The 27,140-nt window shown below is 33.6% G+C and overlaps 1 protein-coding gene across 1 annotated transcript in view; it reads right to left on the minus strand.

Moving 5' to 3' along the window:
• ZDHHC17 (zinc finger DHHC-type containing 17) overlaps positions 1 to 27,140 on the minus strand; it is a 77,700-nt gene that overhangs the window by 16,206 nt on the left and 34,354 nt on the right. The window contains exons 6-10 of the mRNA XM_008067140.2: positions 22,100 to 22,164; positions 21,295 to 21,457; positions 14,273 to 14,398; positions 3,161 to 3,303; positions 1,727 to 1,827 (exon numbers count right to left, since the gene is read on the minus strand). Coding sequence (XP_008065331.1) covers positions 1,727 to 1,827; positions 3,161 to 3,303; positions 14,273 to 14,398; positions 21,295 to 21,457; positions 22,100 to 22,164 — 598 coding nt within the window. The remainder of the gene's footprint in view (positions 1 to 1,726; positions 1,828 to 3,160; positions 3,304 to 14,272; positions 14,399 to 21,294; positions 21,458 to 22,099; positions 22,165 to 27,140) is intronic.

Genomic DNA, 27,140 nt, shown 5'->3' on the forward strand with positions numbered 1-27,140 from the left:
TTTTCATAAGTTTAAAATAAATGAGGTAATGAAAACAAGCAGATCTGTTTTACTGATACTAAATGTTCCAATATGGCAATTCTAATGCTTAATAAATCCTTAAGGAACAATTTTTTAAGTCAGAATATAATACAAGGCCAGAATTAGCTAGTGAAAACTGCCCCATGGAAGAACTTCAGTGATACTTACACTAAGAAAGTATTTAAAGTACTATACTTTCTAAAAATAATTACATAATACAGTAAAAATATAAGAATTACAAATATAGTTATAATTCTGCTACTCAGGTCTGAAAAATAAAGTAAGTATATTTTGTCTTTCAACTAAAACACAAGGCAACTTAATAAGAATACAATATTATAATATGCAAGGCTGTGAAGTGAAGCAGGTGTTAACTAAAATTGTTTAAAAGTTACAAGTCACCAAAAATTACATACCATTTAAAATATATCTTATACATTTTTTGTGGTAATGTTTCGAAAAAATATTTAATTAACAGACATTTATGAAATGTGCCATTATTATTATAAATCAGTCTGCCTTGCTGACTGACCTTTTCTTTCTGTTTTTTGAATTGGAGTCTCACTCTGTCGCCCAGACTGGAGTGGCAGCGGCCGCTCCCGGCCACCACAGCCTCGACCTGCTGGGCTCCGGCGATCCTTCCGCCTCAGCCTTCCAAGTAGCTGGAACTACAGGCGCGTGCTACCACACCCGGCTGATTTTTTGACTTATTGTAGAGATGAGGTCTCACCAAGTTGCCCAGGCGGGTCTCGAATCCGAGGGCTCAGGCAATCCATTCACCTCAGCCTCTCAAGGTACGGGGACCTTCTCTATATAAAAATATTTTTGAATGACATTGGCTTTACTTCTTTGATATGTACATATGCACACACATACACAATTTCAAATTATACTACTTTTAAAAAGTATACTAGCCAGGCGTAGTGGCACATGCTGCACACATGCCACAGTCCCAGCTACTCAGGAGGCTGGGGCAGGAAGATTGCTTGAGCCCAGGAGTTAAAAGGCTGCAGTGAACTATTATCAGGCCACTGCACTCCAGTGTGGGCAACAGAGAGAGTCCTTGTCTCTAAAAAATAACATTTAAAAATAGGGGGAAAATAAGAATATTACACTGATAATTCACTGAAGTCAGCAAATGTTTGAAGATACAGCATTATAAGCTTTTCATGAAGGAAAAGAGATTAAATATCTTTAAGAGAAGATTAACTCTTAACCTACAACAAAAGTTGTGATATTAAGAAAATATTTAGAGAAAACAGTTAATACTAAAACATAAACATCAGAGTTTGGTAGAAAGGTTAGAAGAATATGTTAAGTCAGATAAATACTTGTTTCAATTCCAGCTTTATCAGAGACCAGGTAAGTGGCCTTGAGCTCCTTAAGCCTAAATTTTCTCATCTATAAAATGGAGATAACAATACTAACTTACAGGATGTGGACTAAATGAGTACTTAAAAGAATGCTGTTTAAACACGCAATAAATGATAGCCATTATTATTTATGTTATTATTAAAAACAGCTTTCAAAAGCAATCTATTAAATATGAAAAAATTAAAAGCATTTATATTAGTTAACTTATTTTCCTAGGACACTATTAAAAAGTAGCAAATCATGAGTAGTTCAACCCTAATGTCAAACTATTATTAAACATTTGTACCAAACAAAATTTGTTTTAGATATGACCTTTATAACCAAAGGATATCATTCCAAAACCAGAAGAACCACGTAACATACATCCAGAATTTGGTTGCCAAATATATTCCAAGGGGCAATGCACTATGCATTGAATGATCAAAAAATGATCTGCAAAACACAAGTTTTATAAAATATGAGCTCTATATTCCACTGTAAAAAATGAGTATTTATTTACACAAAAATTAAATACATTCTGTATAGTAAACACTGGTTTAACAAGAATCCAGAGTTCAGGATGCTTAAATACCAAATCTGTTTTCACAGTCAACAATAATAAATGAGTTCACAGCAGTGACTCGGCAAGATTCTGAAGTTTTTTTTATCTCCCTAAGAATTAAAATTATATTCCACGTGCCTTTCAAATTCAGAATTTTAGTGTACTCCTATTCTCTTAAAATCAATAATTCACTTTAGTACATATAATAACTATTATCCACCAGCATATTAATCACCAAAGATGCATTAGAATTTTGACAAATGAGCACAAAACAATTCTCATGTTTTTCTGTTTCATCATTATTTTCCTTACCTACATACTCCACTTAAAGTTGGGGCAATTCTTTTCAAACAAATTGAACTGACTAATCTAGTAATACTGAAGGTACTTAATATTCAGGAAGGATAAACAATAAATTTTATTAAACATAAACAGAATTAACCATGCAGGCTATTTATCTCCTAGAAATACTAAAATGAGATTAATTAACTATAATTAAGCTGCTTCTTGGGAGTTGACACATTTGTATATTACCAGTCATTCTCATCTCTGTGGGGATTATTTTCAGAACTCTTTTCTGAAATTCAGGTGAAAACAAGATACTAAACGAATGGAAATTAGATGGCAAGTTCTGGATAACAGCCACCTGGCCTTGGTTTGCTGGATGGACAACTTCAGGGCTATGGGACCTAAGGATGATAGGAAAAGGGAACGAATGGGAACAACGTTTAAAGAAAAAAAGAAGGAGAAAAGAATTTTTAAAACTGAGCCTACTTCATAACTATGCTTAGGTTTTACCTTGCTACTAAAAATCAAACCTCTTCCCTACTTATGGCCTATGACCAAACAAAATATAATTCTTATAAAAAGGTGAGCTCAAATATTACAATGACCTAGAAATAAACAATATGTATATTACAGTTAGAGTTCAACTCAAGTTAACTTCTATTAAAATATTTCAAACATTTCTAAAATTATACTTTAGCCTTAAAAATTATACACTACACTTTTGTCATTAAAGCACCTTTAGAATAAATAGCAATGTTTAAAAATCCAAAAGATTTCACACACAAACTTGTCAAAATTCTTTAAACAATAAATTTAGATCAAACATACTACATAAAGCTAGTATTCTAAACGTACAAAACATTAATTTTATACAGAAGAGTACAAATTATATTATTTCATGTACAGTTTAAAAATGTAGTTAAAAACAACACTTACTTTGAAAGAAATTGTACTGTAGCCCAAACGCCACCATACATTAGCCCTTTAATGAGCCAAGAATCAATATTTAGGTCTGCTATAAACCCAACCAGCCAAATAACTAGGAAAGGAGTTCCTAGCATTACTTTCTGCCGAAATTCCTATACAGAAGAAACAAACAATTAGAAAGTTTTTGCATGTTTCAAATAACCTCAATCTGAATTGCTGTTACCTTTGTGAAAGTATGTAAGGGGAGTAAAATTCATTAATTCAAATTTGCCTACTATGTGCAGGTACTATTCTGTCTTCTGGAGACAGACATTAAACAAACAATTTAAAGAACCTTGCTAAAATTGTAAAAAATGAGAATAGAAGTAGGAGTGGGCTAACATGTGGACTGGCTAGAAAGCAGGTCATGACAAATACCACTTCATTAACAGGGGCATTGATAACTAGAGACAAGGACAATTAGAATGACTAATGGAATGGAACTATAACAGATAAAGACATCTGAGGATGCTTAGCGTGGAGAAGACATTTCAAATAAAATGTATAAACTGTATGTTACAATCTTAAGAGATAAATAAAATCAAATAATCTATAAGCACCTAGAATCCACAAAATGAAGATATGTGCTCTGAACACAGATCAGGGTAGAACGTTCAACACTCCAGAGGTAGTTCCATTTCTTTACTGGTCTGGTTGGTAGAAAGTCCATAATTCTAAGTATAAAACCTACATACTTCCTTATAACATCTATCACAATTGTATCTTTCCAGCAACACAAAGTAAGTCTACTGCCTCTTCCACACAATAGCCCTTCACCAATTTATAGTCAGCTATCAAAGCTCCCTTACGTTATCTTGGGTGACAAAATTATATTAAGAGATTCCAGCTGTGGTCTAACACATCTGAGTATAAATATTGCTTTCCTTACTGAATATTTATCTTTCTGAATACTAAGACTGTATTACACATTTTTGGCATCCTTTCATACTGATGACTTCTAGTGACATAAGTATTTTTCATATAAATGAACATGTCTTTTCCAATTTGGCCATTGTAATTCACTTTCTGAACTAAATGTACAATAATAACTTAGACGAGTATTGAACATCAATTTCAGAGTCATGCTACAGCAAAATAACTAAACTTTTTTCTACTAAGTGTGAACTTAATATCAAGACCTTAGAGATGGGTACTAAAGAGAAAAAAGGAAGACATGCTGCCATGTGAAAAATTATTTCCTAAAATTATCTTTAATTTGGCTTATTTTTAGTCAAAATACTTGTTATCCTTCTGGCCATGTTTTTATTTTTTTTTAATTAAAATATAATTTCTACAGAGTAAAGTTTACCCTTTCTTGTGGACAATTCTCTAAATTTTGACTAACAGGTACAGTGGTACAATCAGTACCAAAATCAAGATCTAGAACAATTCTGCCAAGTCCCTGAATTCACACATGCCTTCCCTTCCCAGCCCTCGGCAATCATTAATCAGATGTCTGTCCCTATAACTCTCTCTTTGCAAGAATATCATACAAGTGGAGTCATAATAATTACAGCCTTTTCAGTCTGGCTTTCTTCACTTAGAGAATGCACTGGGCATTCATGATGTTGTTGAATATTATAGCAGTTTGTTCTTTACTACTGAGTAGTATTCCATTACATAGATGTACCACAGTTTGTTTATTCAATAGATTAGGGCTGTTTCCAGTTTTGGGCAATTATGAATAAAGTCAATATAAACATTTTCATATAGGTTTATGTGTGCACATAAATTTATTTCACTTGGATAAATACCTATGTGTAGGATTTCTGAGTAAGATTTTTTAAAAACTTTTTTCAAACTGTCATTTAACATATATAAGATGATATTATAAAGACACTGTGGTGAAACAATACTATATAGATATGGGAAAACTATTTTCTCTTATATTATGAAAATTTTCAACTAATACAACCTGCATATCTACTACCTAGATTCAGAAAACTTTTATTTATTTATTTTTTAATGAGTCAGGATCTCACTCTGTCTCTAGGCTGGAGTTCAGTGGCACAATCACAGCTCATTGCTGCCTTGACCTCCTAGGCTCAGGCGATCCTTTCGCCTTAGCCTCCCAAGTAGCTGGGACAACAGGCGCACATCATCACACCTAGATGATTTTTTTGTAGAGATGAGGTCCCACTATGTTGCCCAGGCTGGTTTTGAACCTCTTGGGCGCCTCCCAAAGTGTTGGAATTACAGACATGAGCCACCATAACTGGCCTAGAAACCTATTTTTTAATTAAACTTTTTATTCTGAAAATTACACAGATGTAATAACTAATACAAACAGATCCTGAATACCCTTTACTCAAGTCCCCCCAGTAGTAACATCTGGCAAAACAGTAGTATAATATTACAACCAGGATATTCACCTTGATATAGTCAAGATATGGAATATTTCTGTTACCAAAAGGATTACTCATATTGGAATCCTTTTATAGCCTATTTCCTTCCTGCCCTCAACCCCTCCTAAACCCCTGCAACCACTAATCTTTTCTCCATTTCTATAATTTCAAGAAGTTTACATAAATGGAATCATATAGTATATAACCCACCGTATTGGCTTCTTCACTAAACATAATTCTCTGGAAACTCATTAAGGTCCTTGCACATACAATTGGTTCATCCCTTTCTATTGCTGAGAAGTAACCCACAGTAAGATGTACTAGTTTGTTTAACTGTTCATCTACTAAAGGACATCAAAGTTGTTACCAGTTTGTAGTAATTATGAATAAAATTGCTATATGTTTTTGTGTTAACATAAGTTTTCAATTCTTTGGGATAAATGTCTAAGAGTGCAATTTGGGGGGTTGTATGGTAACTGTATGTTTTGTTTATTTTTAAGAAACTGCAAAATTGTTCTCCAGGGTGCTCTATTAATTTACATCCCACCGGCAATGTCTGAGCATCCAGTCTCTCTGCACCCCCACCAGCATTTAGTGTCACAACTTTTTATTCTAGTCATTCTGATAGATATTTCACTATGGCTTTAAAACTATGGTTTTAAGTTGCATTTTCCTACTGGCTAATAACGTTGAACATCTTTTCACAAGCTTAGCTGCCACTTGTATGGCTTCTTTGGTGAAAATCTCTTCTTTTCTTTAGCCCATTTTCTAATTGAACTGTTCAATTTTGTACTTCTGAGTTTTGGGAGTTCTTTAAATATTCTGGATACTAGTCTTTTGTTGGAACTAGTCTTTTGTTGGATATATGGCTTGCAAATATTATCTCCCGGTCTGTAGCTTGTCTTTTCATCTTCTTAACAGGGGTTCTCCACAGAGAAAAGTCTTAAGTTTTGATGAAGTCCAGTTTATCATTTTTTTCCTTTTCATGTCAAGTCCAATAACACTTTGCCTAGCCCTAGATCTTGAAGGTTCCTTCCATTTTTTTCTAAAGTGTTATAGTTTTACATCTCACATTGAAGTCTGTGAACCATCTTGAGTTGATTTTGTATAATGTGTAAGGCTTAAGTTGAAGTTTACTTTTTTTCTTTTTTGTCTATGAATGTCCAAATGCTCCAAAACCACTGATTGAGGCTTTTTTCCATGGAATTGCTTTTACACTTCTGTCTAAAGTCAGTGGGCGTATCTCTATGATTCTATTTCTGGCTTCTATTCTGTTCCACTATTTGTGAGCTTATCCCTCCAGCAATACCACAGAGTCTTGATTACTGTAACTTTCTAGCATGTCTTGAGATTACAGAGTGATTCCTTTTCTCAAAATTGTTTTAGCTATTCCAGGTCCATTGCTTTTCCATAAAAATTTAGAATAATTTTGGTTATATATAGAAAATCTCTTGCCAGAATTTTGATAGTAATTGCATTAAATCTATATATCAATTCGTGACAACTAACATATTTACCATGTTGAGTCTTCCAATTCATGAACACAGTATGTTTCTCCATTTATTTAGATCATTGTTTATCTCTTTTTTTTTTTTTGAGTTGGAGTCTCACTCTGTCACCCAGGCTGGAGGGCAGTGGCATGCTCCTGGCCACTGCAGCCTCGACCTGCTGCGCTCCAGCGATTCTTTCACCTCAGCCTTCCAAGTAGCTGGAACTACAGGCGCGCACTACTACGCCTGGCTAATTTTTGATTTATTGTAGAGAGAGGTCTCGCCAAGTTCCCCGGGCAGGTCTTGAACCCTTGGGCTCAGGCAATCCTCTCACCTTGGCCTCCCAAAGTGCTGGGATTACAGGCTGAGCCACCGAGCCTGGCCTTTTATTTCTTTCATCAGTATTTTTTAGTTTTCAGTGTACAAATATATTACACTTTTGGTTAGACTTGCACCTAAGTATTTCAATTTTTTGAGACATTCCAACTCATAATATATTCTTAATTTCTGTCCACATTTATTGAAAGTATACAGAAATAAAAAGAAGTGTTGGCATACTTAGCTTATATTCTGTTACCTTACTGGACTATTTATTAGTTCTTGGAAGGTTTCTATGTGTGTGTTTGTTTGTAGATTCCTTGGGATTTTCTATATAGACAATCATTTCAACTACAAATAGGAACACTTTTATTTTTTCCCTTTCTGATTGATATACGCTTTTTTTCTTGCTTTACTGCACTAGGTAGAACTTCCACCACCACATTGCATAACCTATCACCTTAAATATTATGTTAGTTATACGCCTTATAGATGCTCTTTATAAAGTTAAGAAAGTTCCCCTTTATTCCTATTTTTCTGAGAATTTTTATCATGAGTAGACATTGATCTCCACCAAATGTTTTTTTCTGCATTAATATAATCATAAGACTTTTCTTATTTGTTAGTATGGTAGATCACATTGACTGATTTTTTAATATTGAGCCAGTCTTGCAGCCCTGGAATAAATCCCACTTGGTCATGGTGAATAAGTTCTTTTATATACAGTAGTCTCCCCTTAACCACGGCTTTGTCTTCCAGTTTCACAGTTAGCCATGGTCTAAAAATAGGTGAGTATAGTACAATAAGATATTGAGGAGGAGAAGACTATAGTCACATAACTTTTATTATAGTATATTGCTATAGTTATTCTATTTTATTAGCTGGTAATCTCTTACTGCACCTAATTTATAAATTAAACTTCATCATAGGTATATACATATAAGGGGAGACCCCAAAAAACAGAATTTGTTAATAAAAAATTGTGGTTTTTTTCTAACACATTTAAACTTCAGTCACTTTCAAAGTACTCTCCATTTGATGCTTTTTCTGCTGCTCAAAACAGTTTTTAATTCATCAATTTTGCTTCTGCCATTTTTGTTTCACTTCTTCCACATCAGTCAAACATTTCCCTTTGAGGACTTTTTTTAATCTGGGAGGAAAAAAAAAGTCGCTTGGGGTAAGATCTGGTGAACAGAGAGGGTGAGGCACAAGGGTCATGCTGATTTTGGTCCAAAACTGCTTAACACATAGGGCGGTGTGGGCAAGTGTGCTCGTAAATCACCCATCGTAAAATGGGCAAAAGTCTTGAAGGGAAGGGGAATCTCAAAAAAAAAAAAAAAAAAAGTTAACTGAAGCCAAATGCAGCTTCTCACACCACTAGCTGGCACACTGATGCTAATGGTTTCCTGGAACATTTACCCAGCGGAGGAAGTTGGTACTACAAGGGATCCCCCCATCCAAAAGATAATTCTGGGTTTTTTTGGGTATAGGAAAAAAACAAGACCTAAAGGTCTTGGAACATATCCCATGCAGTTTGTTAATAAGTTTTTTGTTTTTGTTTTGAGTCAGGGTTTCATTCTGTCACCTGGGGGAGTGCAATGATATGATCACAGCTCATTGCAGCCTCAACCTCCTCAGCTCAGGAGATCCTCCTGCCTCAGCCTCCCAGGTAAGTAGATTACAGGCATGTGCCACCACACTCAACAAATTTTTTATTTATTTTTGTAGAGTCAGGGGTCTTGCTATGTTGCCTAGGCTGTTGTTAAGGATTGTTGAGTCTATATTTATGAAGTATACTAATCTGTAGTTTTATTTTTTGTACTATCTTTGCTTAGTTTTGATATCAGGGTAATATATATTGGTTGCTATTATTACTTTCAACTTGCCTGTATCATCATAAGCGAAATGAATTTCTTATAGACAGCATAAGTTGGGAAATATTTTATAATCCACACCCCAATATCTGTCTTTTAATTGGTTATTTAGGCTATTTACATGTGCTGTAATCGCTGATATCTAAGGGTTTAAGTATATAATTTTATTTTTCACTTTGTTTGTTCTCCATGCTCTTGTTTTGTTTGCTTTCCTGTAAATTACTAGAACATTTTTTAGAATCTGATTAATCTATAGTCTTTTTCAGTATATCTCTGTGTATATCTTCTTTAGTGGTTGCTCAAAGTATTATATACATATAACTTCTCACAATCTACTGGTGTCATTTTAACACTTCAAGTGAAGTGTAGGAACTTTAACTCTTTTTATGTCCCTCTATCTTCCCCTGTTTGTGTCTTAAATATATTCCCTACACACTTCAAGTTACATCAGACAATACTATTTTTTGCTTCAATTGTCAAGTGAAATTTAGAAGACACAAGAAGAAAAGAAAGTCTATATTTATCCACAATATTGTTTACCAGATTCTTATATTTCGAGATCCCTTCTTTAACCACTTCCTATTTAGAGAATTTCTACTAGACTTTTTTTTTATTTTATTATTTTATTTTTGGAGTTAGGGTCTCACTCTGTTGCCCAGGCTGGAATGCAGTGGCATGATAATGGTTCACTGCAGCCTCAATCTTCTGGGCTTAGGTGATCTCAACCTCCTGAGTAGCTGTGACTACATGCACATGCTACCATGCCCGGCTAATCTGTTATATTTTTGTAGACCAGGTTGGTCTCAAACTCCTGGGTTCAAGCAATTCTCCCACCTCAGCCTCCTAAAGTGCTGGGATTACAGGCATGAGCCACCGCACATGGCCTCTAAACTATTCTTTCAGGATGCATCTGCTGTTGACAAACTTAGTTTTCCTTCATCTGAGAAGGTCTTGATTTCCCTTTCATTCATTCAATGATATCTGATATTTGGACATAAGATTCTGGATGAACAGCTCTTTTCTTTCATCATTTGAAAAATGTGCCAGTTCCTTCTGGCCTCTATAGTTTCTCATAAGAAATATGCTGTAATCTAAATTGTTTTTCTCTTATTGATAAGGGATTTCAAGGTTTTTTCATTAGTTGCCACTAGTTTTACTATGATGTATACAGCAAGGATTTCTTTTAGTTTATTCACTTTGGGGTCTGCTCAGCTTCTTAATCTGTAGGTTAAGAATATACCTTCAGGATTCATGTCTATAGCTGATTAATCTATAGGTTTGTATTTTGTCAAATCTGGGGGGTTTTCAGCCATTATATTTTGAGTACTTTTTCAGCCCCATCTTCTTTCTCCTCACCTTCCAGAACTCCAAACACATCAGTGTTAAATCTTCTGCTATAACTACACTTCTCTGGGGTTCTATTCATTTTTTAAAAATTCTATTTCTTTTGCTGTTCAAATGGGTAATTTTTGTTGTTCTATCTTCAAGGTCACTGATTCTTTCTTCTGTCCTCTCTATTCTGCTATTAAATCTATCCAATGAGTTTTTTGGGTTTTTTTTAAGTTTGGTTACAGTAATTTTCAGTTTTAAAACTTCTGTTTGGTTGTTCTTTATATTCTAGCTCCATATTTCTATTTCCTTGTTGAGACTCTAGTTTCATTTGTTTCACACATGGTCATAATTATTCACTGAAGTCTTTTAATGATGGTTGTTTTAAAATCTTTTTGTCAAATAATACTAACATCTTTGTCATCATGATGTTAACATCTACTGATTCTCTTTTCACTGTTTCAGATCTTCCTTGTTCTTGGTACGACAACTGATTTTCAGTTGAAACCTGAACATTTTGGGGATTATGAGGCTTTGGACCTTACACCTGAAGCTTCTCTTTTAGATGGATTCTTCTCATACAGCTTGGGAGGGGGCGGATACCAGGTGAGACATCTAGAATCTCCCACTTAGGCTCTACTGACAATGTGGAGGGGGCTCCTCTTTACTGCTGGGCAAGGGTGGTACTTCCAGCTCTCCATTATATCCTTACTGATACCTCTGGCCGGAAGAGTTAAAAGTACCTCTATCCTCTTCCCCCTGTGGTCTCCAATGACATAGAGAAAGGGAGTAGGGGATTGGAACCTCATTAACAGCCAGTGGAACTGAAATTTCCAACTCTACTAATCCTTCTCTGATACCACCTCAGGAGAGAAGTTAGGGCACCACATTACAACTTGGTAAGAGTGGAAGTCTAGGCTCACCACTAGGCATTTGTTGCTATGAGTCAGGGTGAGACAACATTTTTTTTCTGTTGTGTTTGGCTATAGCAGAGGAGTTATATATCCTAAAAGTTTGCTGGCTTGCTAAGCTCTCTTTTGTAGTCCTTTTGCTGAAAAGGAGGCATTTATTTGGGTTGGGTTTTTTTTTTTTTTGGTCTGTATTTATTTGTTATTCTGAGTTTCCAACTTTGTTGGTTCCTATCTGGGATATATGAACCAACAAAGAAAACCCAGAAAATTCACCACTATGTCATTCTTCAGATCCTCAGCTCTCTAGCCACTCTGTCTTGTCCTCTCCATCTTTCAGTCTTATGAAATTTGAGTTGTGTATATTGTCCTGGGTTTTTAAGTGTACTTAAGCAGGAAGACCAGGGAAAAGTCATCTACTCCATCTCCCCAGATTTATTTTCACATCAATAATAAACAAAATTAAAAAGGAGAATATGTAAGATTTCCATCAATAAATGGGATCATGGATTTTAAAATGTTGAGAAATGCTAATTCAGAGATTTCCCTGAATATTTAGTGGTTAAGACCTAATTTAACCATAAAGATGCCTGTTTAAAATCTTTTAACCTTAAAAATCTAAGAGCTTTTAAAATAGTTTTCTAGAAAGAAGATCCACTCTGTATCTGTCTACTAAGTATCTCCTTTGGAGATAACTTTTTTCTTTTTTCTTTTTTTTTGCATGGTGGCACTCGTCTGTAGTCCAAGCTACTTGGGGTACTGAAGCAGAAGGCTTGCCTGAGGCCAGGAGGTTAAGTCTGCAGTGAGTCATGATTGTGCTGCTGCACTCCAGCCTGAGTGACACAGTGAGACGCTGACTCAAAAATTAAAATTAGCTTAAAATATATCATAGAGGGTGTTAGGTCACACTCCCAGCGGGCCCTCTAGAATATTAGGTCAGGCCCCCTGAGGGTGTAGATGTCTAGTGTGCAATCTAGTGCCATGCCATGTGAAAGATGCAAAGAATTGAACAGAAGTTAGATTAGAAAATGCAGTTTATTTAGAAAGTAAATTAGAGAGAGAGGAGATTCATCTCCCCACTGTAGGGGAGAGGGGCCAAAGTCAAGAAACATGGCAATGGTCATAGCTCAAAGAGCACATGCCACACCAGAGTCTAGTAAAGCAATTAGTAGATGACATTTTTTAAGGGAATAATTAACTTTTTCTTAAAACAAGATACTGCTGAGTCTTGGTATCACTATTTTCTTATTTAGTTTTAAATATTGAACACACTCCATAAGCTAGCAAACCAAATCATGTTCATGATTTAAATTTTTTCTAATGTGAAATGGAAAAAGAAATACTCTACATAATTATAGATGCTTAATCTCACAGGGTCCCCAATTATCATACATTTTTATCTAATAACTTTATTTTAAAACTTAGTACATTTAAAGATACTAATAAAAATAGAAACAACTTCTAAACTGATCACAATAATATATAAATGTTAACATTGCACTAAATTTTTCATGCAGGATTCTTTTTAAAAAATAAATCATATTCAAACGCATAAATCTGAATTAATGCCATATTTACATATTAATACAACATCTAGAATTTATAAGTCATTTTCATTTGACTATATATAACTTCAGTATACTTATATTCAATAAAATGACAGTATAAAGATTATGGAGTTTCTCAAAGTAACACAAGATATTTTTATTACTAGCCTAATTATCATGAGACATTAGTCATTTTTCACTCTGCTGAGGAAACCATCTCTAAATTCTAGAGAACAGAACAAAAGCAAAATAAATAAATAAACCACTTTCTATATCACATAGAACAGTTAAATGAAAGAATTAACATGATATGTAAAAACTGTTCATTATTATCAGCTATGGAGTTGAAAACAATAAAGTTTATAAACTACAAATCTATTTCTTCTGATGTCTAAATAAATAAATGAGGTACTGCTTTCAAGAGTGTTTCTCTTTATCCAAAACTTACCCTTCTGTCTCGATAACAGACAGATCAATATAACTTTAAATAATTATTATCACCACTAAAAGAGCCTGAATAAGACAGACAGAAGATGGTACTCAAGACTGCCACTCAAGTTGTGATTACTGAAAAGTTAGCAGATTATCTTGTCAATTATGTAGGTATATAAAGAAAATGCCATCCAGTTAATTTCTCCTTTTTCATTGGAAATAAGTTTTTAAGGAATCTAGACCTCCTTTGGGGGAAATGGTCTGAGTTTTAATATCATATTATTATAATTAGGCAATTGAGCCAACCGTCATACAATTTAAAATTGAAGATATACGGAAGGTCTAAAATGGGCTTTTCATAGACAAGTTAAGAATACAAGTTTTCCCTCTAAAAGAAGTTATAGAACATATCACAAAAGAAAGGAAAGTTAAAGTTAATAAGAGCTGGAGTTGTGAATAGTTTAAAAAAGATATGCATTAAGACTAAGATGTTTCACAATTTATCACACAACTAACAAATAAGCATATACCAGAAAAAACTTCATTTTTATATCTCTATTATTTAACACAGGCCAGCTGAATCAATGAACTATAACTTATATTAGTAGCCCACGATGATTTAAATACTTTCATATACACCCATCCTTCTTAATTATCCGACAACCCAAATAGGCTACAAACCAAGTAAGCAGAAACCTGAGAAACTCTGGATGAAATAACATTTAAAAAATTACATTGGGACATGTCAAAATTAAAGGCTGTGAATGCTCAGGCTAATTAAGTGTGTTCATGGAACTCACTTAGATGATTACATATTGAAAATCATATCATGAGTTTACCTTATCAGCTTTTAGCTTTCTAAGGAAGGATGGATTGTCATATCCTTTTGCTTGCCTCGCTTCTTGCAAGTGGTTGATCATCCACACATTTTTTCTCTGCTTTGCCAAATCAAGCGCTGATTCACCCTGATTAGTAAAAGAAGAAACTCACATTAAAAACAAAAGGCAGATTATCTTAGTTGCTTTTAAAGAACTTTCATTAAAATATTGTACTATTTAACACTGTACTATTAATTATTAACATTGTTTTGACATTGGGTAAAGTCAATTCCTAAAAGACCGTAAATTATTACATATTTCTTAATTATGCTTATTCAATCAAAGCACAGAAAATGTATTTTATCATCTCATCTATGTATTATATTTTTGCTTGCCTTCTGACATATTAAAGAGCAAATCAAAAAGTAGATATTTTAGTACCTGCTGGATCAAAGGCTATCACTAAGTTTATCAGTTATTTCACATTCTTTAAAGATGTCAATAGTAATAATTATTGCTACAAAACATATTACAATATTACCAAATTGCCAGAAATTTGAGTTTTATTTCAGCGATGAAAAGATTCTTCAGAAGAGAAGAAAAAGAAAAGAAGAAGAAGAGAAGAAAAAGAAAAGCCAACTTCTACTTCTATCCTAATGCTGTATCCGCATTCTTGACTTATATTCATTTATCCATCCACAAAATTTCCAAAGTGAATGAGAGAATGATTTAAAAAATAGTGAAATTCGAGCTATGAACTTACAGCTCCTTTTAATCTCAAGAAAAAGAATGTCAGAGAGTTGGTTCTTTTTTCCTAAACTGATGTAAAATTTTATTTATCCTTTTGCAAATTTGTCAGATACTATGTTTCCATTCTATTTAATGTCTTCCACTATTTAGCTAATAGCGAAGTGAAATGCAAAATGCTTGCCAAAATTTTTAAAATGCACAGATGAATATCAAAAATTACTTTATAAAAATAAGAAAAAATTATAATTTTAATCCCAAAGACTGGATTAAAAAGAATAAAGGAATAAGGAGCCTTGGGGTGCCTTAACTATGTGGATAATTACATTTCAAGTATGGAATACAGTTTATTTTTTTAAAAAAACACTAAAAAATAAAAATAAACAACAAAATAAAACACATTACTGCCACCAACAGCAACAACTACTACAAAATGACAATAACAACAAAAAGCCCAGCCAATCCTTTAATATAAAGATCAATGATACGTAATAAGAAATGGGCTAATCTGGGTAAGTCATCCACAAATAGGGACATTTACTTTAAAGTATCACCTTACCTATCCCAAAATTCCATCACCTATATTGTCAGAACCAGCTAAGTAATCCAAACTATAAAGATTACCTGAATAAAAGCAATCCCTTGGGTAACAACTCCCAGAGAATATCCTGCAGTTGCCTCGGTCCAGCTGAGCATCCCTTCCACTAGAGGGCCATGTGACACCTAAGGATTGCCTAGACAAAAAGATTGAGGGAGCTTTAAAAAAATCTTTCAACTACTCCTCTAGTCATCTAACTATTTTTGTATGTCCTTTTATTCAGCTGGTAAGATAAACAAGCAATTAACTTAAAGAAGTATATTACAACCAGGGTTCTGAATCAAGTCTATATTTGATTACTCCATGTGTCAGTCAAAATAACAATACTAGCAACAGCAGCAACAGCAATAATCTACATGGAGTATTTATAGACTATGTAACTGATAACAAAAAAATTCTTCAAGGGCTTTGATCAGACAAACCTTGGCTAGAGGGAAAGATCACGTGAAGTTCTGCCTAGGTAAAGCTGAATTTCATTGTCAAAGTTAAGGAAAATTCTTCCTTGGAGACCATCTAGGTCAGGTATTTAAGAGGTAATTAACTATTTTCTAAAAGCAGTTTCTTGCTTCATTTGAAAAAAAATATAAGTCTTTCAATGTATTAATTAATAAAGCTCAGTAATTTTACGTCTTGTACAAGCTAAAAAGTTATGTCCTTTGGTAATTTTAGAAAGAAAAAATTTACAAATGCTTGGGTAACACTCAGAGATTAATTGTTCCTCCCAAACTCAATTTATCTAAATTTACTTGTATAAGCAAAAAAAATATATATATATGAGGTAAAATATTATTTTTAAAAATTGGCCAGGCATGGTGGCTCACACCTATAATCCCAGCACTTTGGGGGGCTGAGACAAGAGGATCATTTGAGGTCAAGAGTTCAAGATGAGCCTGAGCAACATAGTGAAAGCTCATCTCTACAAAAATAAATAAATAAATTAGCCAGGCACATAGCTTGGTCCTGTAGTTCCAGGGACGCAGGCGCTTAGCTGGAGGACTACTTGAGCCCAGGAAGTAGAGTCACTAAACTCCAGCCCAGGCAACGAAGTGAGACCTTGTCTCTAAAAGAAAATATTTAATTAAAAATTTTAAAAACTGAAAAGAAAAATAAATTGTAAATGAGATATTACAACAAAAACAGATTATTGCATAAGTCATAATTTTGCTTTTTATTCTTAGTATCCCAAATCACTTTTTCCCCTGCTATTGTTACTTCTCAAGAAAAGATTTAAATTCGTTTTATGTTACTACTATCTAGGGCCATGGCTCTTAAATTCTTTTGAGTCATGAAAGCCATCGGTCTCCCCAGAAAAAAGCATTTAGCTTTTTTCTAACAATTTTAGGGGTCCATAGACCCATCTTCCCCAACCAAAGTCCACTGGGGTATCCTGGAATAAAAATCTCTAATCTAGGGTACATGACTCTTCCTGATCCTTCTAGGGATCAAAATAGGCATTTTAAAGTTACCTACCACTTAATATCAATTGTCTTCAAAATAAATTCCATTTTATTTTAATAAAGGACCATGTATATAAAGAACTGAATTCCTTACTCAAATAACTGACATATAAGGGTAAATCTCTAGTTAATATAAAGACAGATGTCTAAGAAACTTAAGCTTAATCTCATTTAGAAGATAGTTATTTCAGATACATAGGAAAATGGACTGGCATGGTAGCTCATGCCTATAATCCCAGCACTTTGGGAGGTTGAGGCGGAAGGATTGCTTGAGCCCAGAAATTCCAGACTGGCCTGGTCAACAACAGCAAGATCTCATCTCTATTAATAACAAAAAATATATATAAACTTTTAAAAAGAAAAATGAAATCAACTAAGAGCTGTATAATTATTATAATACCAAGTATAATTTTTTATATTCTTTGAAGAATATAACTTTTTGTAGCTATTAAAGCCATATTCAGATTTGCAGGCCATATCCTACTGCTATAATTAATTGTTATTAAGAAGACTCTCATTCCTAACACTTAAAATAAAAAAAGGAAAAATATACAGGTATAAATAAATTTTGACAAGTCCCTGGACAAAGAATCTAGGTTGTTTGTTTTAAAGTAAATTTGTCCCTTTCAAAATTGATAACAATTTAAGTTTACTCAATTAGCTTAGTATTTCACATAGCTGAAAGGCATCACTTCAAATTAAATATTACTAAAATGGAACCAATTTCTATCACCTTCATCCAAAAAGTATTTCTCCTTTAGGTTTCACAACCTCAACATACAAGACCACAAAACAACTCAGTTATTCAAAACAAGTCATAAGTCATCGATGATGTTTGCTTGCATTCCCATATTTAATCTACCTTTTTATCTCTACTCTAAAATATCACCTCCTACCCTAGTCATTTCTCTCTGCCTCTACTCCTCTGATCGTAGGCTAATCTAGCATCACCACCTGCCTAATTAATTACAACGGGCTAACTGACCTCTCTATCCTTTTCCTTTTCTTAATTCTTCAATGCATTCTTCATATATCATCCAAAGTAATCTTTTAAAAAGATTTAAGACAAAAAGCAGATCATACAACCAGTCTATATAAATCCTCCCTTGACTGAGAATACAATGAAAGCTTCTAATCATGGCACTGCCTGATCTGGCACCTGCCATTCTCAAGTGACTCCCCCTCCTTGCTTACTGTGTTGCGGCCACACTGCCCTTACTTCACCTCAAACACAGCAAGCTTATTCCAGGATAGGAGCATGCACCTGCATGTTCCTCTACGTGAAAAGTCTTTATTCACACATCTCTGTGTAACTGATCTCTTTTCATGATAGAATTCTCAAAGCAAATGTCATCTCCTCAGAAACATTCCCAAATCACTCTCACTTGACATGGCCTTCTCAGCCCTGTCACTCTATCACATTTGCCTTAAAAAATTTCTTTAGTTAAGACAACTTAATAGAATGTGAGTCCTTAGAGAATATGTTTTGAACATTGTGACTCCCCACCACTGAACAAGAATTTGTTGAATGAACAAATGGTTTCTACTGGAAGGTGGTAATAAGACTTAAGTATATTGGGATTACCTGAAACCCTGTAAAAAAGGCATCTTTTAATTACATAAAAAGTATACTTTAAAACAAAAAACTACTTTGTTTCACTAGTGTGGATTAAAAGGTAATTTTTTCCCTAAAAGCATAAATTTTCCCTGAGCAAATGAAACAACTCCTTAGACTTTATTTTTTTAGAAGTAATGTCACTCCAGCAGCTACCAGAGAGTTTCATTTAAATAAACTTTTTTGTTGTTTTGGTCAATAACCAACCTTGATTTTGTGTGTCAGATAAAAATCAAAACATTAATACAAAGAAAAAAACTAGAAAAATGATACATGAATTTAAATAAAAGTTCTAGGTACAATAATTAGTTCAATTCGATACTGCAGATGCTGGACAGTATTCACATGAACTGCACTAGTCAAGGAAGTTACATTGTTTTATCCTATCTTGGTACCAAATAACTCTTGTGTCTGAACCTATACAACATTAAAAATACAAGGTTCAAACTCATTTAAATAATTTCAAATATCTCTACACTTACCACTAATCTTTCTGTTGAAATTCATTATAGATTATTCCTTTTACTAAGAATAATTAAAGGTTTATGCAATGGTTAATCGGCAGTACAAGTCTTCATTATTTATTTGAAAAGATGTTGAATCTGCAAACCACACTCAAATACTTAATGATTGTGTATGAAGAGAAGTTAACTCAATTTTATAGAAATAAAAAAGATGCTTTTAAAAGCTCTAAAAATATGAACTAATTTTCAAAATCCAGAAATGTGTAGTCAGCTTAGTGTCATAATTCTTTTATATTATCATATTTCTTTTTATTTTATTTTGTTTTAGAGTTATGGGGTACCTGTGAGGATTTACTACATAAGTCAATTGTGTGCAGGTAAGGTTTGGGCTTCCAGTGAGCCCTCTTTCCCTTTGGCAGTGGTCCCAATGTGTGGTTGTGTGCCCCTTATTTCTCCTCCTTCTCTCCCTTGTAATTTCAATATACTCATATGGCTATTGGCAGAAGATCTACAGAGATTATTTGCCAAACTAAAATTATTTTTATTTTTTCAATAATAGAGCACTAAATATCTTTAAAAGAATTCCTGGTACATGATCACTTTAAGAACGGCTGTCTGGTATCAGAGGAAAAAAATAACTCTTGAAAGCAATTTACATGTTAAAACACAAAGTAATCTCACTAATTTTTTCTTGTGGGGAATATTGGTCAGGTTTGGTCAAACTTCTCCTTCTTTATCTTAACCTTTAAGGCTGGAGTAGCTAATTTACTTGTCCCAGTGTTAGGAACTTTTCAGAGCATCCTATTTTGAAATGTTTGGAAAAGCAAAAATTGTTCTCCATGATTTCTAAAGTGGCAGAGAGGTATCCTAGCAGAGTCATGAAAAGCAGCCTAGGCAAAACCCAAAACTACACAAATCTCCAGCCAACAAATACCTAGAATGCCTGTCATGTGTCAGCACTATGGTATGCCGACTTTCCTCTTTCTCTAGTTTAGTGGCAGACACTGGCTTATCCTGATCACTTAAGTTAGAACCAAAAAAACTTGATTTTTTTTTAAAGAAAGAAAATATATGTTATCAATATTTTAGCTTTTAATATTAGATATATTTATTGTTAATTAAAATTAATGCCTGCAATTAGACTCATTCCTAAAAATCTGATTACAATCTTAATAAATTATGCTCTAAACAACTAGTTTCAGTTATTTATTTTAGTAATTTGCCTTTCTCTTCTTAAAGTAACTGAATTGAGGAAGAACTACTCATTGGAACATAAAGAGAGACCCTGATCCAGCAGGAGATAACCTACTTTTTGATTGGCCATTTCAGATTAGTATGCAACTTGAACCCCCTTCAACATATCCTCCCTAGAAATTTAAGAAACATGACTCAGAAAATATTATGAATTGGAGCCAAAATTAAAGAGCATTTCAGATCTATGCAGACTCACAGTTATTTATGAATGTACATTATTAAAAGATGATGTTTAAAGTCGTTTCACAGAAAAAGTCTGTTGCTGAAAAGACATGGTGGATTCCGAAGCTTTAGAAATGAGAACTGTTAACCAAAATTTGAGACTCCAATAGAATCTTCTTGATGTATTCATAAAATGTTTACAAATGTCTAAATGCTCGGAGTATATTAATTGTGCTTGGCTCTTAGATAATATTGCAAGCTTTTCCTGGATTAGTTCACCATTTGGGTGGGGGAGGATTCTCCATAAGCATCATAAAGGTATTTATCTAATTTAAAATTCTTGACCTTTTAAAAAATTAGACAGTAAGATGACCAAATCAAAGAATTACTAAAACATATTATGCTTAATGTGGTTTAACGACAAACTTGGATTTTCTGTAATCATCTTTTTGAAGAAACCAAAAAACTATTCGCCATAATCTATAAAAATACAGATTATATAATTTAATTTCCAAAAGCCAGTGAGAATTCACTAATGATAAGGTCACTAAATTCTAAAAATTACTTCAATACTGCAAGATGAAAGTAAATGATCCAATCATTCAAGACAAATTAATGCATGACAGCAGAGTTGAGCTTAAATAAGAAGTTTCTTCCAACTCTATGAAAAAATCTGTTTTTCATGTAAAAATTCATATGTTTGTAGTCCTATTTCCTACAGCATCATCAATGTAGGAGATTTTTACCTTGATATTCTGGGCATCAACGTTAGCTCCAGCTTCCAGAAGAAGACTAATGACTGTGGTATTCCCTGCTAGTACTGCCCAATGCAGAGCAGTGTTTTTGTGATACTTGTCACCAAGGTTAACTGAAACATTGAATGTTAAAAGCAATCTAGTTGGATCCACACTGAAAAGGAAAAAAAAAAAAAACAACAACAACAACCCTAATTTCAATTATAGAAATCATTACAGACACTAAACTGATTGTGGCTGCATTCACATCCCATCTTGGAACATTACTATTCTAACCTACTCAGCAACTTCACAATCAATAACGAGATAATATTCTAATATGAAGTATTAAGTATATGCAATACCATATAAAGTAATATAATTCCAAGGGACAGCAAACTAGGTCCTGACATTTTCTATTTGTCGCCTAGAAATCGATGTCATTATACCTACGTAATTAAGGAAAAAACTTTTTAAATTTAAATTTGGGTTGCTCCAAATATGACTCAAGATAACTTACTAAGACATTAACCTTATCAATATGTAAATTACATGAAAAATTTAATACTTTTTTGAAGATAATCTCTTCTATTCTTAGAAATTGTTAAACGAAAAGTAGACTAAGGAAGCTACTATTACTGAGGTAGAAATAAGCCTAGAGATACCAAAACATCTAAAAAGGTAATTTACATTATATGCTATATAGTGATAATAAAAACTGCAATTAGTAAGTATATTAACTGTTTTTCTCACCATTGTTTCATACTACATTATGCAAAAAAATGATCTGAATAAGTATTTTATAATAATTACATACCTGTGTGTTCTATAAGCTGCCCACATTAAAGGCGTCATTCCATTTTGATCCATCATATCTACATCCTGATAGAGTTAAAAAAAAAAAAAAAAGGACAGTAGTGAAATTGTAAATTCCTAACCACATTTACTCGGACAAACCTAATTTACACATAATAGGAGAAGCCAATATAACACTACTCAATCAAGGATGATTTATGAGACTTTCTCTTTCTTAACTTTAAAATAAAACTATTGCCACCAAATATTTTAATTGATTAACATATGCTATGCTTTTATAGTTTTCCCTTTTAAGATGTTTTAATCAGCCTTTCAATGTTTAGCATTTTAAGACTTTAACCTTTGCTAAGCTTTCAGCAACAAAAGCTAGACTAAGTGATTTAAGTCTCTGAAAAATTAGTTTATACTAACGTATGATAGAAGAGAATAACAAACCCTGTTTATACCTAGGCTTTCAAAACAAAGAATAAAAGGACCTGCCATCTAATAAACTCAAAAAAGCTTACTGTCCTTTAAATTAATTCTAAAGTTTATAGGGAGAAAGCAACTTGTTAAAGCAATCCTCTGCATTCCTTCCCACAATTTTCACCTTTGTTTAGCTCATTATTTTGGTATGTACCTCCAGATCTTTAAATAAGAAATTTGAATTTCTACTTCTTGATTTTTTTCAGTTTCAGGCATTATCTTCTAAGACCCCTTAGTATGAAAAATGAGGATTTCGCTCCTCCTTCTCCCTGCACCTTTCCTATTCTATCCTCTCAAGAGATCTGCTGTGATTCTGGTTATATAAACACTTGATATCTACATTATTATAAATAGGTATAAGTACTTTTCCAGCCAAACCATGTAATAAACCATGATTACTTTTCCTCTTCTACTGAACTTTTTGCTTTCTCTGGAACTGTTCCCCCTTTTGTTTAACTTTTAGCAAACTGGAATTAAAACTATAAGCTATTAAACCAAAATTCTTCCCTAGTTATCTAAGTCTCTTTTCAAGACTTTCCAGTGTATAAGGAATTGTAACAATTTCGCTGCCTTGAAACTTATCTTTCCTAACCCACTCTAATCCAGATTGTCCTCTATACCTTAAACATCTGTTTCATTAATTAGGAGCTCTTTGAGGATAAAAGATATATCAAATCCATCTTTGTATTCTCAGTGCCCAACAGATTAGATGATTATTTGTCAAAGGGAAAGACATACTTATCTATCTACTCTTCTAGACGTGGGAAAGGTATATGACAGTATGACAGACATGGTTTTGAATTCCTAGCTCTACCACTTAATTAATAAGAGATTGTGAGGAAAATTACTTTAATTCTTAGTCTTAGCTTCCTTAACAAAAAATGCAAATACAAATAGTGACTTCATAAGTCCTCTATTAAATAGAATAATGTGTGTAAAGCATCTAGCAACGAACATTCAGATATTATTAAGTTTCTTCTTCCTTTCCCCATCTCCCATTCCTGGATTACATTAAACAAGTAGGTCAGATCCAACTTGTGTTACATAATTGACCAATCAGTGGGGAGAGGAGTGAGTTAAAGTCAGTTCATTGTAAAGCATCACATATCTCTATGCAGAAGTTCTCTGTGTGCCATTGTTACTGATGGGAATACATCTCAAATGAGCACATTATACGAGTGTACTGAGGAAGAAAAAGAGCTGAGAACCACCACATTAGAGAACCACCACATTAGAGAACCAAAGTATTTCCTTGGATGTCATTAGTTTTAGCACTCATCACGAATACTATAATATAATTATGCTTTACCCATTACAAATCATTTTTGAATTTGTTTTAATAGTCTCACCAGGAATATCTTCTGTAATCTCACTCAACATTTCTAATATGCAGGTTCATTTTTTAAAATAATCATGTGACTTAAAAAAAACACGTTTTCTGAAGAGAGGACAAACTTCCTTGCTTCTTATAATAGATAAGTACTATAAAACTTATTTTATTCCTAACTGCCCTGGTTTCAAGAAAGTTCAACCAAATTTCATGTCTAGTTAAAGAAAACATGTAAATTCTTATGGTTAAGTTTCTTCTTTTTAGTTGTCTTTTCATATCCTTTTAAAAACTGATAGTATTAAAAATAGCAATAAATTAAAAAATGTAAAATCATGGCACATCTCTAGAGTACTAAAAGAAAAATGAAATTCAACCTTTTCTCTCTTTGGGTCGGGATTTAAAACTTGGTACTTCTTTTCCAAGTTCAGCCTGGACGTATGGGTATTCGCTATTAGGAAGAATTAACAAGCCCAGATCAAAAGCTTATGGGAATTCCATGATCAACAGGGCTCCATAACTTAGCATTTTCCCCTTTTTCTCCTGAAAATCATCCAAAAGAATTGGTAGTGAGCACTGAATATATTTAACAGTATAACTAAAATAAAATAATTGTGAAGAATAGAATGACAAAACTAAATGGAAATGTTATATGTCCTAACAATGTAGAATTGTTATAATTAACAAAAAAAAGGGAAAAATGGAAAAGGGTTGAAAAGAAAAGTATGCTGAGAGCCTTATCTGTAATAGCTATGAGTCAAAGAATATTATCTGAAGCTGAAAAAAATCAAGTAATAGAAATGTAGTTACATTTATCAGAATAAAGTTAACACTAAGAAAAACAATACTATTGACTAAAGTCAGTGAAAGAAAGGAAAGAGAAAGAAATACACTAATTTTATTATTGAGTATAATTTGGAACTGTGTAATCAAAACTAATAAAACTTGGCCAACTAAAGTCAAAGAAAGAAAAAGAGAGAACTCTGTGACTATCTGAAGAATACACTAGCAGAAGAAACAGCAAGCAAAAGGCTCTTAGACAACAGTATGCCAGAGTTGCTCAGGGAATAGCAAGAAAATCAGTGTGGGTTAAGCAGAGCAATGAGAGGGAGATAACAGAAGAGGAGTTAAAGAGTATCCAGGGCTAGAGTGGGCAGTGCTCTGCAGTGCAAAGAACTCTCGACCCTCCAAGTATGAAGCAATGCACTTTGGAAGAGTGCTCTTTACAATATATTAGTGTACAGAGGTTGAGTATCCCTTATCTGAAATGCGTGAGACCAGAAGTGTTTTACATTTCGGATTTTGAAATATTTGTATATACATACTGAGATATCTTGGGAATAGGACCAAAGTCTAAACATGAAGTTCATTCACGTTTCCTATACATCTTATAGCCTAAAAGTAATTTTATACAATATTTTTAATAATTGTGTACATGAAACAAAATCTGTGCACACTGAACCATCAGGAAGCAAAGGTATCTATCAGGTAAGGAATTTTCCATTTGAAGCATCATGTTGGCACTCAAAAAGTTTTTGGAGTATTTTGTATTTTGAGATCAGAGACGCTCAACCCACGCATAGAAAAATAGAATATACTGTTAAAGGAAGTGATCTTAGTCGGTGGGGGGTCAGGAGGAATATGAGACCTCATTTTGTAAGTCATATTCTTCTATGATGCTTGAATATTTTGTAACAAGCATGTGTTCTCTTTGTATAGAGAACAAAATTTTACTCATGGAAAAACAACTGTCAGATACTTATCTTCATCGCAATGATTCATTTTTTTGTACAAAAAGTACTCTGAAAAGAAGAAATCCTGCCCTTTGAGAATTTTACAGTTTACATACTACATCAGAGGTAAAAAGATTAATTAAATATCCAAACTCCAAAATAACAAGTTAACCAAAAAACATGACTACTCAAAAATTTATACCACCTTTCTTTCGCAGCTAAAAACTAAAAGAAAGCGACCCGCCTGGGCAGTGAGACCTCATCTCTACAATAAAAATCAAAAAAATCAGCCGGGCGTGGTAGCGCATGCCTGTAATTCTGGCTACTTGGAAGGCTGAGGCAGAAAGATTGCCGGAGCCCAGCAGGCAAGGCTGTAGTGGCCGGGAGCGGCCACTGCACTCCAGTCTGGGTGACCGAGTGAGACTCCAACTCAAAAAAAAAAAAAAAAAAAACTAAAAGAAAGAAAAAAAAGAATGTGCTCTGTAAATTTATATCTGCAATATAGAAGGCACAAAAGACACAACACTGTGATGTGCTACCACACCATTTACTACTTCAACCCCTGGTTTAGGAAAAAACTGCAGGAAAATAAGGATAATTCCCTGCAGTAGTTAGTGTCCAAGATGGCCCCAGAAACCTCCTCTCCTACTATTCACACCTTTGTGTTGTCCCTTCCCACACTGAACATGGGCTGGCCCTGTTACTTTAGCTGACAGACTGAAGAAAAAATGTTGCTGTGCTGGTTTGACCTAAGCTCTAAAAGGCAGAATACTTCTACTTGTGTTCTTTTGGGAACTCTGAGCCACCATGTAAGAAATCTGATTTCCCCGCTGGAGAGACCATGTGGAGTAGAATTGAGAAGCAGCAGCTCTGACACTGAGAGGAGAAAGAGAGGCCTAGCTATCCATGCATCTCAGTTAAGCACAACTTTCTAGCTATTCCTACCAAGGCACAAACCATTTAAGTAAACCAGCTCTCCTGCCCAGTCAAACCTTCCGATGACTGTAGCCACCAGCCATTTCACCAGCCAAGGAGAAAAACCACCCAGTCAAACCCACAGAACTGTGAGATAAAATAAATGGTTAGTATTGTTCTTATACCATTAGATTTTGAGGGTAGTTTGTTAACATAGTAAAAGATAATAAACTCCCCCACTTCCAGTAAGTAATTCATCTGAACCTTTTTTCCTAAGCTATAAAGCACAACACATAACCACCATTATTTGACAGTATTCAAATTCTATATCAGCATAAAATTTTTAATTAAAATAACAATAAATATATGTTGATAGTAATGAAATAAATTCATTTATCTCAATTACTCTTGTGATGAGATCCTTAGTTTTAAAACTGCTTAAATATAACTAGAAAAAAAACATGAAAGAGAAACTAGGTGACATTACTTTTAACAAAATACATTTATTACAAACACATGGTAATATAAGCTGGTAATATTTAATGTGATTATGATCACTGCACATTCAGAAAAAATCAGGATCACTTAAATCATGAAGTTTT

Source organism: Carlito syrichta, unplaced genomic scaffold (genome assembly GCF_000164805.1).
Source record: "Carlito syrichta isolate Samal-C Ts95f unplaced genomic scaffold, Tarsius_syrichta-2.0.1 Scaffold309295, whole genome shotgun sequence".
NCBI classification, from domain to species: Eukaryota; Metazoa; Chordata; class Mammalia; order Primates; family Tarsiidae; genus Carlito; species Carlito syrichta.